We start from the raw sequence: 16,110 nt of genomic DNA, 5'->3' as shown, positions 1-16,110 counted from the left end.
AAAAAGAAGCAAAACCTCAAAATTACACCGAACACCATCACGAACGACCACTTGGTCCATTCCCCGTCGTCCATTCCGCATCATCAAAAAATCAAACCGAAAGGACCTTCCACCCTCTACTGCTAAGCTTCCACGTGGCAAACCGAGGTCATCTGACGGTCACGATGAAACAGGTGTTGATGGGATTTGATTCGCACGTGCAAGAGTAGAGATCGAAATATTTAAATTTGTAGAGCTTAAACGAAAACTTCACACCAGATTTCTGTATTAACAGATTATTTTAGAATTCCGACAACAGTATTAGTTAGGGATAAATCGCAATTAGCTCCGTGCAATAACAAACCCTAGCGGCAAATCTATTGCCTGAATGAATCGTGGCCGCTGGCTCCTCGATTCGACGGTTGAGATCTTCCTGCAGCTCAGCTTATCAGGCTCCGACCGGGCTTGTGTGCTCGTTCACCCTCTGCTCCATCTCATGCGCTCTCTATTGCTCAGCTCTATCTCGTTCTCCGTTATTTCTACTTGTCGTCCAGCGGCCTCAAGCACGTAAATGGCGAAAGCAATCGACGATCATCGATTGTCTCGAGCTTAGAACTAAAAAGCTTGCGGCTTTAGTTTTACCTGATAGAACCAAATACGCCGCTAGCTATCTTTTTTTTTTTGCTTGAATGGCCGGCACCGAAGTTTTGGATTTAGGGTTTTGATGGGGATTTAATTGATGCCATGTATTTCAAACAAAAATTTCCAATCTTTGGGAATTTCGATAGTTGTTTGCATGCTCAGAGCTTCTCAAGCTGTTAGCTTTATATCATTTATAAGGTTGCTTTTTTGAAGTTATTCATCTTCTTATTTTCTTTTGTAACTGAGAGCACAGTGAATATGCTTTCTGAAATGGGGGTGAGGGCGATGATCGGTAGCGGTGGGGAGGGTTTTAGCGGCGAAGACCTTGGTAGGGAGCTGGGTCTTCTGCTGCGGGAGCAACGTAGGCAGGAGGCAAGCGATCGTGAGAGGGAGCTCAATATCTACCGGAGCGGCTCCGCACCGCCTACCGTAGAGGGCTCATTGACGGCCATGGGAGGGCTGTTTGGTGTTGACGCTGCTCGCGGTAGTGGGATCGCGGAGGAGGATCTCCTGTCTGATCCGGCCTATGTCTCATACTACTACTCAAATGTAAACCTGAACCCGCGGCTGCCGCCTCCTGTGCTATCGAAGGAGGACTGGAGGTCTGCAAGGAGGATCCAGGCTGGGAGCTCCGGACTGGGAGGGATTGGAGATAGGAGGAACCTGGCTAGGATGGAAGAAGGGTGGAACAGATCATTGTTCTCCTTGCAGCCAGGTTTTGGTGCGAAGGAGGATGGGGAGGAGCACAAGCCTGCACAAGGATCCAGTGAGTGGTTGGATAATGGAGGAGATGGGCTGATTGGCTTGCCAGGTCTGTCTCTGGGCCGGCAGAAGAGCTTTGCTGATCTTTTTCAGGTGATTTATTGCTGGAAGAATTCCTTGTGGCTTCACTTGCTTTCCCTAACATCATCCTACTGTAAATATATCATTCTTTTTTTTTTTTATGGATTATATCTGCTTATGTTGTAATTTCTTCTGCTAAATTCTAGTTAAATAACTGTTTTTTCTTTATAAGATGAGCTGACTGTGTTTGAGGCATGCAAAGTATATGTAAACATGCCATTGTGGTTCTACTTCCATTTGTTCGTTTCGGTTCATTGCTCTTACCTTGAGAGTCCTGAGTTGGGAATCAATTGAGCTGATTGGCATATTATTTGCTGCTTGAATTTGCTTCTAATTATATTTAGTCTTCAAACATTCATAACTGTTGAGTTGCTCCTTTAAAAAATAATACAGTTTGATGAAGGCAATTGTGAACAATATTTTCCATTGATCTGGTTCTGAATTTTTCCTTTTGCCTCAGTGCTTGCTACATCTACATTTGGAAGAAGCTTTGTTGCGTGCAACCTCATTCATGTTTAGGAAAAGAAAAGTGCTAGCCAAGGAATGCTGCATTTCCTGTTAGAGTTTTGCTGTGACTTTTTTCTAGCAATGCTTCATTTTGGGTCATCATGAATTTTAAATTTGTTATTTTACGACTTAATAGCACAAATTTTTTGATGATGACTTGGAAAAATTAGGAATTCATATAGTTATTTGGTTCTGGTCCTGGCAATGAATTGTACTGAAGAGATTATATTTAAAAGTACTTAGCAAGTTTACAAGAAGTGAGATTGGGTAGTTAGGCTTAATTGGGGGTTCTGTTGTTTGGTTTTACTGATTTTAGTTTTGGACATTGTGTTTTTAAGTTGAGTGCATTTGTCAATTGATATTTTTGTATTACTGAAAATTATTGAATTTGTGGTTTTTTGAATTGCAGTGTCCAATAACTTCATCTAGTTGTATTAGGAAGCCTAGACCTTAAATTGTTCAGCATTTATAGGATTCATGTAAAATCTTCTAGAGAGAAGTCATCTCATCAGATTTGTTTTATGGCAGGGTGCCTTGGCTTCTACATTGATTTTTTTCCTGCTTGCTCTTATGTCCTTTAGTTTGCCATACTTCCTCTTTCTTATTTATGCCTTCGAGTTACTACTAGTTTTTAAACTCTGTTTTAATGGTTTATTTCTGAATATTGATATATTTCAACCCTGCAACTCTAGTATAGTTTTCCCAAGAAGTACCAGCTTTATTTGTTTTAGCTGAACTTGTGCCTTAATTTGATGATATGTTCTTTAGGTTACTTATCTGAGTGCAAATTCTCACTAGTTATTGCTTTCCAGCACAATAGGTTATCATTGTTGAGAACAGCTCAATATGGTAAGACAAGTCAAGCTGTAATAGATGCAAGGCCATATGTTATTTTCTATAACTTTATAACTTGCGGGGTATTTAGAATGGATAAAAAATTAAGGCAATATAGAAAATCTATGCCCTAAAATCTTAATTGGGGTTACCATTCATCCCCACATTCATTTTCTCGTGCAAGAGGCAGTATTATTATCTCCTGCTCGAGGTGGTACAATGGGATATTTATGTGCAATTTACATGGTATGCCATTGCGTGATGCAAGTGCCAACTAATGTAGAGTTGAATGACCTCCTTGATAAAAAATTCTATGCTGACCTAGATGCCTAAATAATTATGGGGTTTAAGTTCACATGTATTCTTGCCCTGGGTATGAGGAAGCCCTAATTGCTCCATACAAAATTTGATCATAATAAATTTAATTGACCTCGGTAATAAATCTTCTGTTTTCATGTGTGAGAGTTTGGAAGTTTTTTGTTTATGGAATAAAAGTAATTGATTTTTGATCTATATTACTAGAAGATCAAGTTATACCTAGATATAAGTATCTTGGATCTATTGTACAAAATTGGGATATAAATGAGGATTAAATTCTGGAGATAAGGTTTGGTGGTTGAAATGAAGTACTCCAAGTGTATTATGCGGCAATAGAATATCATGTCGACTTAGTTATTGGTAAATTAATTAAAATTGTAATTATGCTGGTGATCTTGTATGAGCCGAAGTGCTAAGTAATAAAAATTTATTGATTGATAAATATACAGGTGAGAATGAGCATGATAGGATTAATTATGACAAAATTAGCAAGTATAATTAGATGTATGATTTTTTAGAGGGATAATTGGAGTAGTAGCATGCTAGCATCTATCGAAGATGATGTAGTTGGAAGTATACTGAAGTGTTCTGACGTATTCAATGAAGGGTAGATGATGCATCAATATGATTGATAGATAAAATTAATGTGAAAGGGGCAGGAAGAAAATTCGATTGACTAAAAGGTAATATGGATAAAATTTGTGTAAAAAGGTTGAGCGACTCATGAAACACTTAATAATAAGGACATTTTGATGATAAAGATTTATAAAGTCAACCTCAAATAGTTGAGTCAAAGCTAATGATGATGATGATGATTGATGTATCCTTTCCTTTAAGGTTGTTGTGATTGTGATTTTTGGTATTCAATATCTTGGCCAGTTTTTGATTCTATATGAATGCTCAAGAATTTGCTTAGCTCATACTATATTAATTTTATGTGTTGCATTTTCCATGCATTCAATATTGGTTTTTTTCTTTATCATTTTTTATATTAAATATTGCAGCTTTTCTTGCGGCCTTTTTTGATAATGCTGTGTTTTTGTCAGGATGATCAGACTCAAAGGGTATCTGTGTCAGGCCATCCATCTCGTCCTGCAAGTCGGAATGCATTTGATGATTGTGTGGAGCCGTTAAGGTCTGGTGAAGTTCATCTTCTTGATGGCCTTAGAACCGGCAACAGTGGTCAAAATGTCGTGGGTTCTCAAAACAATGCTGCATCAGCATCCCCTACTTTTGCCTCTGTCGTGGGGTCATCCCTTTCAAGAAGCAACACACCTGATCCTCAACTGGCAGCAAGGGCTCCTAGTCCTCGGCTTCCTCCTGTAGGTGTAAAGATAGTAAATAGTGATAAGAAAATCAGCAATAGCTCGAGCTCTTTAGATAGGATGACATCTCCTTTAGTTGATTCCGATGATCTCATATCTGCTTTATCAAGCATGAATATTTCAAATGCTGCATCAATAGATGAAAATAGGCAGTCCAGTATGCAAAAGGAAACTGATGATCATCAGAGGTTTCTCTTTGATTTGCAAGGTGGACAAAACAATATTAAACCACCTCTTATGCAATACTCTGACCCTGAACAATTAAATGGGTCTTCTGTTCGCCAATCAACCAAGAATTCATTTCCTGGTATTGCTAGAAAGTCTACCAGCCTTGCTGATTTTAATAATGCCATCTCAAGATCTACTCAGTATGTTGAAATGCAGAAGACTCCTCGTCAATCTAATAACTCATATATGAAGGGAACTTCTTCGAACGTTCGAAGTCCAGGAGGCTCTCCTGTTCACTATTCAAGAAACCCAGATGGTAGTGCCAATACTTCATTTACAACCTATGGGCTCAATGGATATTCAGTCAATTCATTACCTTCAATGATGTCCAATCATGTTGGTTCGAGTAATTTACCACCTTTGTTTGAAAGTGCAGCTGTGGCATCTGGACTTGGATCACCGGCTCTAGATGCTGTGGTTCTTGGAGGGGGTTTTTCTTCAGCATCAAATATGAGTGGATCAGCAGATTTGCAAACTCTTAATAAAATTGGGAGTCAAACTGCAGCTTCTGCTCTTCAGATGCCCCTTCTTGATCCACTTTATATTCAGTACTTAAATGCAGCACAAGCTGCAACTAATTATAATGATCCTTCGTTGGAGAGGGGCTTTATGGGCAATTCTTATGCAGATTCACTTGGCATCCAGAAAGCATATCTTGGTGCATTGCTTCAACAACAGAAACAGTTTGGAATGCCATTTCTTGGTAAGTCTAGCTATTATGGCAGTCCTTTTGGTCTTGGTATGTCGTATCAGGGAAGTCCTTTGGCAAGCCCTGTTCTCCCAGCTTCTCCTGTTGGATCTGGTAGCCCTTTGAGGCATGGTGAGCGCAATATGCATCTTCCTTCTGGCATGAGAAACCTGGTGGGTGGTGTCATGGGTTCTTGGCATTTAGATGGTGGTGGCAACATCCATGATGGCTTTGCATCCTCACTTTTGGAGGAGTTTAAGAACAACAAGACCAAGTGTTATGAGCTTTCTGATATTGCTGGTCATGTAGTTGAGTTCAGGTACATGATTTCTAGCTTTGAACCCAACGATGATACCTGTTATTGCTAGCATGCTTCAATGTTTCATTGTGATGGACCTAGCAGCTTAATACTGCACTTGTCCATATGCTGTATTCTTTGTGGTACATTGTGTCTGAATTAGTTGAACTTTAGATTGTTTTCCCATTATTATATTATAGATTAAAGACCATTATTTATGATGTGTTCCTTTAAAAGTTTTCATTGCTTTGACAGAATAGTGGACTTGTGAATTCAGAAGCCTCAAGTGCATAATTGTGTTGAAACACGCTTAATAAATCACTTGACATAGTTCCATTTTCAATGCTGTTCCCACCAAATTGAATTGTATCACTTTTATTTTTGAGGGCAACATATTTTCAGGTCATATGTTATTCAATAATTCACGGAGTTTCACGCTGGTGTCTGTAAAATGCAGATCTGCATTACCCTAGCTGGTATTTTGCTGTTAGTGCTCCTCATTAATAAGTGCTTCATTGATGTCTGCTGCAGTTTATGTTCCTATTTTACTATGATAATTTTTATAATGCTTTCTGTTATATTTTGTCTGGTGGTTACTATCTTCATTAATATGTGCTGTTCCCTGACTCTGCTCAGTTCGATCTTAAATGTCTTAGCTATTCTTTCGGTGACTTTGGGTTTTTATATTTCAGTGCTGACCAGTACGGGAGCAGATTCATACAACAGAAACTTGAAACTGCTTCAGCTAAAGAGAAGGACATGGTTTTTGATGAAATCATGCCCCATGCATTTTCTTTAATGACTGATGTGTTTGGAAATTATGTGGTCCAGAAGGTTTACTATTTTTACTGTCAAATAAACTTTAGGTTGCTGATTTAAAATTGTTTTTATGGCTCAAATCCTAACCATCTGAAACTTTGCTTATACATCAGTTTTTTGAACATGGATCTTCTGCTCAGAGAAGTGAGCTGGCAGATCAGCTTACAGGGCATGTATTGACTCTCAGTCTTCAGATGTATGGCTGTCGAGTTATTCAAAAGGTATATATTCTCCCTTATCAAATGCTTAACATTACCATTAATAACTTTTTAGAGACATTCTGATAGTTGCTGTATTTACAGCTTTAACTTAAGCTGATATTATATCAGTCTTGGCATGTACATCATAATTTTGTCATATAATGCAGCTATATTAGTATGATTCTGCATTTATAACTTTATTTTTGTCAACAATGGAGGCATTAAAAAGGATTATGTCATTTTTTACGGAAGCACAAGTTTTTATGTATTTATCTGGGCAATGCGAGGCATCACCTGAGCACCCTGCAGCTTTCAAGATGGCCTAATTCAGAAAGGGGAGTAGCGTGGTGGCTCTTTAGCAATATCTTTGCTCCAGCACCAAGCATTCATCAAACATCTTTTATACATGAGGCATTTTGCTCCAAAGTTACACCCTTTTTTATACTTTTGCTTCTTAATAGCATGTTAGTTGTATATTCTCTACTACAATATGTAAAGTTGTAAATCATTCATCATTTTTTATTCAACATTTTCTCTCGTTTTGTCATAGAAAAAACATCTTCAAAATTTTGATCCAAATCCTGCCATATGAAAGGGTACACATTACTATTTTCATTCTCTTCTTGGTACGCTTGTTCGTAGCTTTTTTTTTTTTCACATGTTTTTCTTGCTCTTTTCTAAAATAAACTATGTGAACTGTGCTGGTCTTAGTTTGATGATATTATGTTATATTAATCTAGTAATTTTATCTTTCTTATGGTTTGTGCATTTCTCATGGACCCTTTTTTTCATATTTCAGTGCAAAGGTATGAAATTGTTATTACACACACACACACACACATATATATATATATATATATAAACAAATGTCTTATCAGAGTAAGTGAGTGTTTCTCAGGTAATTTTGGGCCTTGGCATTTTAGTGGGAATTTTTTCCCTAATGATTTTGAGTAATTATGTGTAAATGATTGGCTTTTAGTTGGGGTATTCCTTTTTAGAGAAGTTGTTGACTTATCATTGCTATAAATCTCATTATCATGGGCACTATATTGATCAATTATAAGTTCTTGCAAGATAAAGAATCCTTATGAGCATTTGGCCTGCTAAAGTGCTTAAGTGACCTTGTCTCTATCTTTCCATTTTTACTGTTGATTTTGGTTGCCATGCCAGCTCATATTCCTAATTTTTGTGGCAATATAAACAAAATTGTTTTAATGCTTAAAATAAATGTTTGCATATTTTTTATACCTAGATAGAATTTCTGATAACGTTAGCATTTGGCAATATCATGAGTTTGCAATCAATTCTTATGATTTCATTTCAGTATTTTTTTTTGCCTTCTTTTGGGAAGATTCTAAACCGTCTTTTCAGAATTTTATTTGAACTTCTCAGCGACCTTTCATAATCAATTTTTGTCTGCGGTCCTGATTTGAATAACGTAGGAAAATTTCACCTGGTCTCTGTATAATGATTTATTCTTTTCAGATTAAAAGATAGTTGTGCTAGTCGATATCTTCTTTTATGAGCCAATTTTAACTCCATTTTCATTCTCATGCTTCAGGCAATAGAAGTTGTTGATTTGGATCAACAGACTAAAATGGTTAAAGAGCTCGATGGCCATATAATGAGATGTGTGCGTGATCAAAATGGGAACCACGTTATTCAAAAATGTATAGAGTGCATTCCACAAGATGCAATTCAGTTTATTGTTTCAACTTTTTATGATCAAGTGGTGACATTATCCACCCATCCATATGGTTGTCGTGTCATACAGGTCTCTTTTGCCTTTAAGATCTTTCATGTGCTGATGATGCATTTTTTCCATGTGTTGTTTTTGTTTTTGTGTTAGATATATTTCTTTGAACTTGTACAGAGAGTATTGGAGCACTGTGATGATCCTAAAACACAACAGATCATGATGGATGAGATTCTAGATAGTGTGTGCATGCTGGCGCAAGATCAGTATGGCAATTATGTTGTTCAGGTTTGTTTTATGTTTGGAATCCTCAAAGGTCCTCCCCTATCCACCCATCTCCATCCCCAAACAAGAAGAAAATATTATGTTCCATTCACAGCTAACCTTGCTTCGGATTTGCTATTTGCTACTTTTGAAAGGAAAATGGTGCCATGCTTTTTCTTGCTTGTGTGCTTGATTTGTCCTTGATTTGATAGTGTTGACTATTCTTCACCTAGAATATGACACGCATAGCTCTACTTGACCTGTTAAATCTCTTTTTCATTTTAACAGCATGTCCTGGAGCATGGCAAGCCTCATGAGCGGTCAGCTATAATTCAAAAGTTAGCTGGTCAAATAGTTCAAATGAGCCAACAGAAGTTTGCTTCAAATGTTGTTGAGAAGTGCTTAACCTTTGGTGGTCCAGAGGAACGACAGTTCTTGGTCAATGAGATGCTTGGTTCTACTGATGAAAATGAACCTCTCCAGGCATGTTATGTTGAAACTCAACTGAAAATATCCATTTTAATCGATTAATGCATCTTTCCTCAATCTTGATAAATGTAGTGCAATTTGTTACACTCTTGTCTCTGCTGCTTTATTCTGAGTGATATTTATAGTTTATTTTGATTTTTTTCTTATGGGTAATTGTTTGTGCTTATGAGAATCATGTTATTACATAATAATAATAACAATAATAATAATAATAATAATAATAATAATAATAATAATTCAGGTTGGGCTCGGCCTATAATAATAATTCAGGTTGCGCTCGGCCTAAGGAAAAGTACATTTCCAGGCTAACAGAGAAAATTTGACAGCTTTTTCTGGAGTGATTAATTTGCATAGAAGATCCAATTGCTATTTGTTGAAGAAAATGTCACCAATTTTTTACTATTTTTCATCCTTAGCCTTTCGCTTTTAGTTTGGCAAGCATGATTTTCTTTGCATTAGTTTTTAGGATTGTTCGAATTGTTGCCTTGTCCATGAAGTTTCCAACAAATTTGTGGTGTGATTGGTCTTTTTATAGATATCATACCAGAGATTGCTTCTTTTTCCATGCCTCATGTCATGGCCTTGGGCTTTGCTCCAAACTTTTGATGGTACCTCAAAGTATTAGTCTCCATCTTTTTTCTTCTCTTTGAAATTCATTGAAGACTTGTTCAAGTTTGAGAAGTGAATGAATTGGGATTCTTCCACCAACTTCATGTAAATCTTTATTGAGATCTGCAGGAAAATTATAGGTTATTATTTATCCACAAGTTTAATGTATTTATCATCACACTCTTTGCTTCAATTATTTAGTCCACATATGTCTAATTTTTGCTAAACTTTTGTGTGTGATGAAATATTTGATAATAATTCTTACTAGCTTGAAGTTATGAGTTTGATTTTGAAATTCACACAATTGAGTAGAATTTTTAAGACTTGAATATGCCACTTGACTTCCTCCTAAATTGCTTGTACGTTGTTTTGGACCATACATAGGGACCCAATGTGTTATTTCATAGAATTGATAAGCTTCGATATTACCAAGACGTTATAGGTATCCCACGATTCCCACCTTGGAAACTAAAGGATGACCGCTAGGGGTGTCAAAATGGGTCGATGGGTCGGGTTCAGGTCAAACCCGAGTTCAAACGGGTTGATCCTAACAGAACCCGGTTTTGCAAATGGGCCAAGATTGTCAACTTGGACCCCGACATGTGCGAGTTACCGGGTTGACCCGACTCGACCTGTGCTTGTTAGGGATCACACGCATTTGTGAGCGTGCTACAGGAGCAGGCGAATTGGCGAGGCTCTAACGTTGCGAAGCCAGCTGCGACAATGCGGGTCTGGTCGACTGGCCATCTGGGTCTCGCATGGATGGGTCGACGACACGGTGGCAGTGGCAGGCCATCAATGTTTTCGACTTTCCGGTTCGGTATTTTCGAACTCGACAAAATGTCAAACACTGTCACATGATGTCGACGACGAGACGAGGTTAAGTGCGATGTTCTCGGGTCAACCCGAGTTTGTTTTGAGTTTTTCGGGTCAACCCGAACCCGACTCGATTTTACAAACGGGTGAACCCGACCTGTTTCTCAAATGGGTTGACCCTAATTCATAATTTTTGGATCGGGTTCGGTCGAGTTTTCGGATCGTGTCAAATATTGACACCCCTAATGACCACATCAGGCTGTCAGATGTTATCAGGTGGTATTCAATATTTCATCTTCATTGGATCACCATTTTAATCAAGAGAGATCATTGGAATGATCGAATAAGTTCTTCTCATTTAGTTTGTAGGATGTGATTTCATGAGGTGAGTGCTTCATGGAGATTACCAGAAAGATTGGGCGGCTTTATAGGGTGGAAGAAGCCCTTTTTCTTATTCATCTTTGCTAGACTTGTTTAGGGCTCTGTTAGACCAGTTCAACTGGTTCATACGGGACTGACTCAACCAAACAAGAGGCGGAAGAGTTCGCCTCCTGTATGAGCCGCATGAGCCGCAAGTTCCACGGGAGCCAATTTATAAGAATTTTTTAGGGAGTTAGGAGGGAAATTTGCATGTAGGGACTGTTTAGAGATTTTTTTTGATTGTATGCATTAAATAGCTTGTTTTCCTAGGGATAGGGCATCTGGTATTTGGTTGAATTTTGAGATATCTTAGGTTTATGTTTTCTTTGGGCTCTAGCGGCATCTAGAGAATTTGGGAGAGATCAATTCTCCTCTCAAATTGAGGGTCAATTGTATCTTGTTATTGCTCATTTCTATTTCATCAAATAGTACAAAGTTTCTACAGTTTTTCTATTTTTGTGGAGAATTCTCGCTGTTTTTCGAAGATTGATAAGAAATACTTGAGATGTACAAGTGTTTCCTATCAAATTGATATCAGAGCAATTTCCAGGGCTGAATTAGAAGTCTTCCTCTTTTATTTCTGATGTGTTTTCCTCTCCGATCTTGTTGTTTTTGCTGTTTGGGTGGCCAGGTTCGTGTCAAGCTTGTTGATCTTTGCTATTGGAGCCTAAATCCAGGTTCCCATGATTGGAAGAAGGTATAAATATTGGAAGGGGAGATCAGACAAATGAAATATGAAATTTCTAATTTCCAAACTCAAGTTTCAGATATAAAAAAGGATATCTCCGCCATCAATGATAAGTTTGATTCGAAATTTTTCATCATGGAGGAGATTTTAAAGAAAGTGCTTGAGGGCCAAACCAAAATATTGTCGTCGGAGGTGAGGGAAGGCGTCGACAGCCAAGGAAGTGGGGAAAACCTTAAGCCAATCAGACGAATGGAAGATCAAGAGGTGAGGATTTTGGAGGGAACAGAAAAAATGCCTCCCTTAAGGCTTCCTAAGGAGGAGTCGGGTAAAGGGTATGTGGAGAGGCGTGAGGGGGTGGGGCATGGGTGTAGGAATATTGAATTTGAAAGAAGAGGGACTGGGTTTGAAAGACGAGAACTTGATTATGATCGAAGAGGTGTCGAATTTAAAAGGAGAGGGGTTGAATATGATCGAAGGAGTGCTGAATTTGAACAGAGAAGGTGGGCTTGTGGTGAAAGGTTTGGGTGCGAGCGGAGGAGAGATGATTGGTACGATTGGAGGGAACCACCCCTTTGGGGAAATAAATTTTGGAGGAAGCCGAGTCGACGGAGGAGATCTGAGAGTGAGGAAATTGAAGATGCATATTTTTGAGGGAGAAGATCCACATGGGTGGATCTACAGGGTGGAAAGATACTTTACTGTCAACAGACTGACGGAGGAATATAGGTTGATAGTAGCTGACCTATGTTTGGAAGGGAAGGCTTTGGCTTGGTACCAGTGGAGTGACATGTGACGACCCATATGAAGTTGGAGGAAGTTCAAAGATTGTTTAGTAAAACATTTTTGAACTGGCAGGGGAGGAGACTTCTACGAGCAGTTCTTCACCTTGACACAGAATGATTCAGTGAGGGAATACTAGGAGAGATTCGAGCATCTTACTAGCCGATTGGACTACCTTCCTGAGACAATGTTAGAGAGAAATTTCATGAAGTGATTGACACCAGAGATCCGGGTAGCAGTTTGAGTGATGAGGCCTTGCGATTTGGGAGAGGCTATGGAGCTAACTCAGTTGGTGGAGGATTAGAGACACCTGGAGAGAGACGAGAGGCAGCAGCTCAGGAGGTTCGTACAGGATGACCACCATATTATTGGTATCCAAGGAGCCAACACCAGATATTTTTCGGGGGACTTCGAAGGAAAAGACTGTCGGAGGAAGATCTGGGGATGACATCAAGAAGCTCACGGAACTGGAATTATAGGAGAGGAGGGCGAAAAGGCTCTGTTTCCGATATAACGAGAAGTATATTCCGGGGCACAAGTGTAAGGACCGAACTCTTCAGGTCTTTACTATTTGTGATGATGAGGGAATGGAGGAAGGTGTTATCTTTTCACCTTGCGGATAAAGTGGATCATTGAGAGGGGAGTATTGTTAGACCGGTCCAGCCGGTCCATACGTGACTGGCTCAATGAAATAAGAGGCAAAATAGTCCACCTCCTGTATGACCAATTTGGAAGAATTTTTTAGGGAGTTAGGAGCGAAATTTGAATGTAGGGATTGTTTAGAGATTTCCTTTTTGATTATATGCATTAAATAGTTTGTTTTCCTAGGGTTAGGGCATCTGGAATTTGGCTGAAATTTGAGATCTTTTAGGTTTAGGTTTCCTTTGGGCTCTAGCGGCATCTAGAGAATTTGGGGGAGATAGATTCTCCTCTCGAATTGAGGATCAACTATATCTTGCTATTTCCCGTTTCTATTTCATCAAATAATATAAATTATCTACTGTTTTCCTTTTTTTGTGTGGATTTTTGTGGAGAATTCTTGCTGCTTTTTGAAGATTGATAAGAAATAATTGAGATCTACACGTGTTTAGGCTCTTTTATAGCTGTCGTTCATAACTTTGACATAACCCAGATCTGATGCCAGGAAATGAAAGCAGGAGATAATAAGAGAAAAAGAGTGGTAGAGTTTTCCATTATTTTATTGGTTGAAATCTAGCACAATAGAGAAGAAATAAATAGATTTTATCAATAAAGGAAATTTTATTAATACAATAGATTTTTGATGTAAAAACTGCTAAATATAGATCCCTTCATAAGATTGTTCGAAATCTGCTGCCTATCATAAAAGCCCAAACCCCAGTGTCAAGGGAGAAAATAGTGTAGGAAATGTCGTATAGGGATGCCCACTTGCTATGTTGCTCAATCCTACAATTGGGGGAACCTACATTGTAGGAATTGCCAAGTTTGCTTGCCACCCAATGTGCATGCTAGCAAAAAATTTCCTACATTGTAGGAATTGCCAAGTTTGCTTGCCACCCAATGTGCATGCTAGCAAAAAAATTCCTACATTGTAGGAATTGCCAAGTTTGCTTGCCATCCAATGTGCATGCTAGCAAAAAATTTCCTACAATTGAGGGGACCAACATTTTAGGAATTGTCATCTGGGGAAGTTTGCTTGTCAGCCTATGCCCATGCTAGCAAAATCTTTTTTTGGTGCTACTCTAAATATAGTAGATGATAAAAACCTTCGTTGTTACTTGGGACAAAAGGACATATTTCTATATATATATATAACCTTTACTTGTTTTTTTTTCTTTGTTGTTTTTAGAGATTTTAGATCATTTTTTTGGCAAGAGATTGTTGTACTTGGATTTGGCGAAGGATGGTGATTTTTCTTATTTTATGCACCAATAGTTGCTTGTATATTAATGTATCATATTATCTGTCCTATCTGTGGTTGTTTGCAAATATTTATCAAATCATAGAAATTTGTTGTCCATTTTGTAATATTTAATCTCTTTGTGATTTACCTTGTGTTTCATAATATTTACTCATGATTAACATGTCCGCATAAAAGATTCATTGCAATACATTATTTTATTTTACCTGATGGCTTAGACATTTTTTTTTTTAGAACCTCATCATCCTTGAACCCATTTATATACAATTTCAACATACCACTAAGTGCTAAGATCAATATTTTAAATGACATGATCTAAAATAAAGCTTAAGAACATGTGTAGTTTCTTTTAACTATCCTTTTTCTCTTTAAATTATCTTATTTCTCAAGTGATTACTATTACTTTTCAGGATAGAAGAGCTCAAGTGATTGTTCTAAGTATACAATTTGAAATTTTTTTGCAACCAAAGCTCATGGTTATAAATGATTTAAGCTAAGATAAGCATACTTGTCAATTTCAAGATCTATGAAGAACTAATATAAATCTTGCTTAATCCTATATTCCATGCACAAAGAAATATCATATCCTTTCAGCACAAATCGAGTTGCTGTGCTTGAGATCCTGTTTGTGAACTGTCAAAATATCTAAATATAGAAAGACAAGAAGATGCAGAGTCTTCCCGCTTAGTTTTTGTTTTATAGTTTATCAAGTCTTTATATTAGTACATGCATTCCTTTTCTAGCACAGATATATATATCCACATCACATGCTTCATCTTTGTTTTGTTGTTTTTTTAGGCCATGATGAAAGATCAATTTGCAAACTATGTTGTTCAGAAAGTGTTGGAGACCTGTGATGATCAGCAACGGGAACTGATCCTTTCGCGTATTAAGGTCCATCTGAATGCGCTGAAAAAATACACTTATGGGAAGCACATAGTTGCACGTGTAGAGAAGCTGGTTGCGGCCGGAGGTATGCCATCTGCAAATACTCCTAATGGAATAATCTGCAAATACTATAGTTCTCTATAATAAATTTCTCAAAACAACCAACACTAAAGTCTAGTTATCTCATTCTCTTTTGAGGGGTTAAATTACGTTCTACTAATTCACATTTTAGTGCATTATCAGCCCAATCTGCCTTCTGTGTCCTAATACTTTGATTATGTTAATTGCAGAGAGGAGGATTGGACTTCAGCCATCTTACACGTAAAGGTTTAAGGAAGTTGTACAGCTAACTGAGGCTTAGTTTGAGCTCCCTCTTTCGTCTTTCTGTTTAGGCTGTTGCAATTTGATTGCAAATAAATTACTTGTCTGTACTTAAAACTGTAAATTTCTGTAGTTTGAGGTTATATTATAGTAGATCTTAAGGAAAGCTGAGGTCGAGACTATCTTAGCAGAGATATGTGTACAAGTTGTTTGTTTGTGGATGTAAAGATGAGTTGCAGGAAGAAGAATGTAGTAGAGAGAAAAATGTCTAGAGTGACTGTAAAAATGCCGCCATGTGGAGAGAAGTTGAGTTTAGGCGAGGCTGGAATTTTCCTTTTTAACTTTGGCTTTTATTTATTTCATAGACAGTTCTCTTCTTCTTTAGAATGTTCTGTAATGCTATATTCTATTTCTTCATCTTCTGATGCTGCAGTTTCTATTTTCAGCCATAACATTATTGGTTTCATCTCAATACAAATATATATGTTATTATGTATGTAACTATGCCATAAATATAGCCGCATATATGATTTAAAAAAAGCATCAAGAATGTTGATC

The 16,110-nt window shown here is 37.7% G+C and overlaps 1 protein-coding gene across 1 annotated transcript; it reads left to right on the top strand.

Annotated features, from left to right (window-relative positions):
• The first annotated feature begins 317 nt into the window (after positions 1-317).
• LOC110105469 (pumilio homolog 2) lies at positions 318-15,969 on the top strand. The gene is made up of 9 exons (XM_020834998.2): positions 318-1,476; positions 4,170-5,683; positions 6,355-6,496; positions 6,595-6,702; positions 8,243-8,455; positions 8,555-8,665; positions 8,930-9,124; positions 15,142-15,316; positions 15,522-15,969. Exons 1-9 carry the CDS (start codon positions 880-882, stop codon positions 15,554-15,556), a joined length of 3,090 nt encoding a protein of 1,029 aa, XP_020690657.1. The 5' UTR covers positions 318-879; the 3' UTR covers positions 15,557-15,969.
• The last annotated feature ends 141 nt before the right edge of the window (positions 15,970-16,110 follow it).

This window comes from Dendrobium catenatum, unplaced genomic scaffold, assembly GCF_001605985.2.
Source record: "Dendrobium catenatum unplaced genomic scaffold, ASM160598v2 fragScaff_scaffold_621, whole genome shotgun sequence".
NCBI lineage: Eukaryota > Viridiplantae > Streptophyta > Magnoliopsida > Asparagales > Orchidaceae > Dendrobium > Dendrobium catenatum.
Note: the sequence above shows the minus strand (reverse complement) of the source record. Positions and strands in the feature narration are given on the sequence as shown.

Excerpts from the sequence above, each read along its gene's own strand:
- LOC110105469 (XM_020834998.2), top strand. The coding sequence starts at position 880 with ATGCTTTCTGAAATGGGGGTGAGGGCGATGATCGGTAGCGGTGGGGAG. Across the intron at positions 8,456-8,554 it reads ATGGTTGTCGTGTCATACAG|AGAGTATTGGAGCACTGTGA; the intron begins GTCTCTTTTGCC and ends GAACTTGTACAG. Across the intron at positions 15,317-15,521 it reads GAAGCTGGTTGCGGCCGGAG|AGAGGAGGATTGGACTTCAG; the intron begins GTATGCCATCTG and ends TGTTAATTGCAG.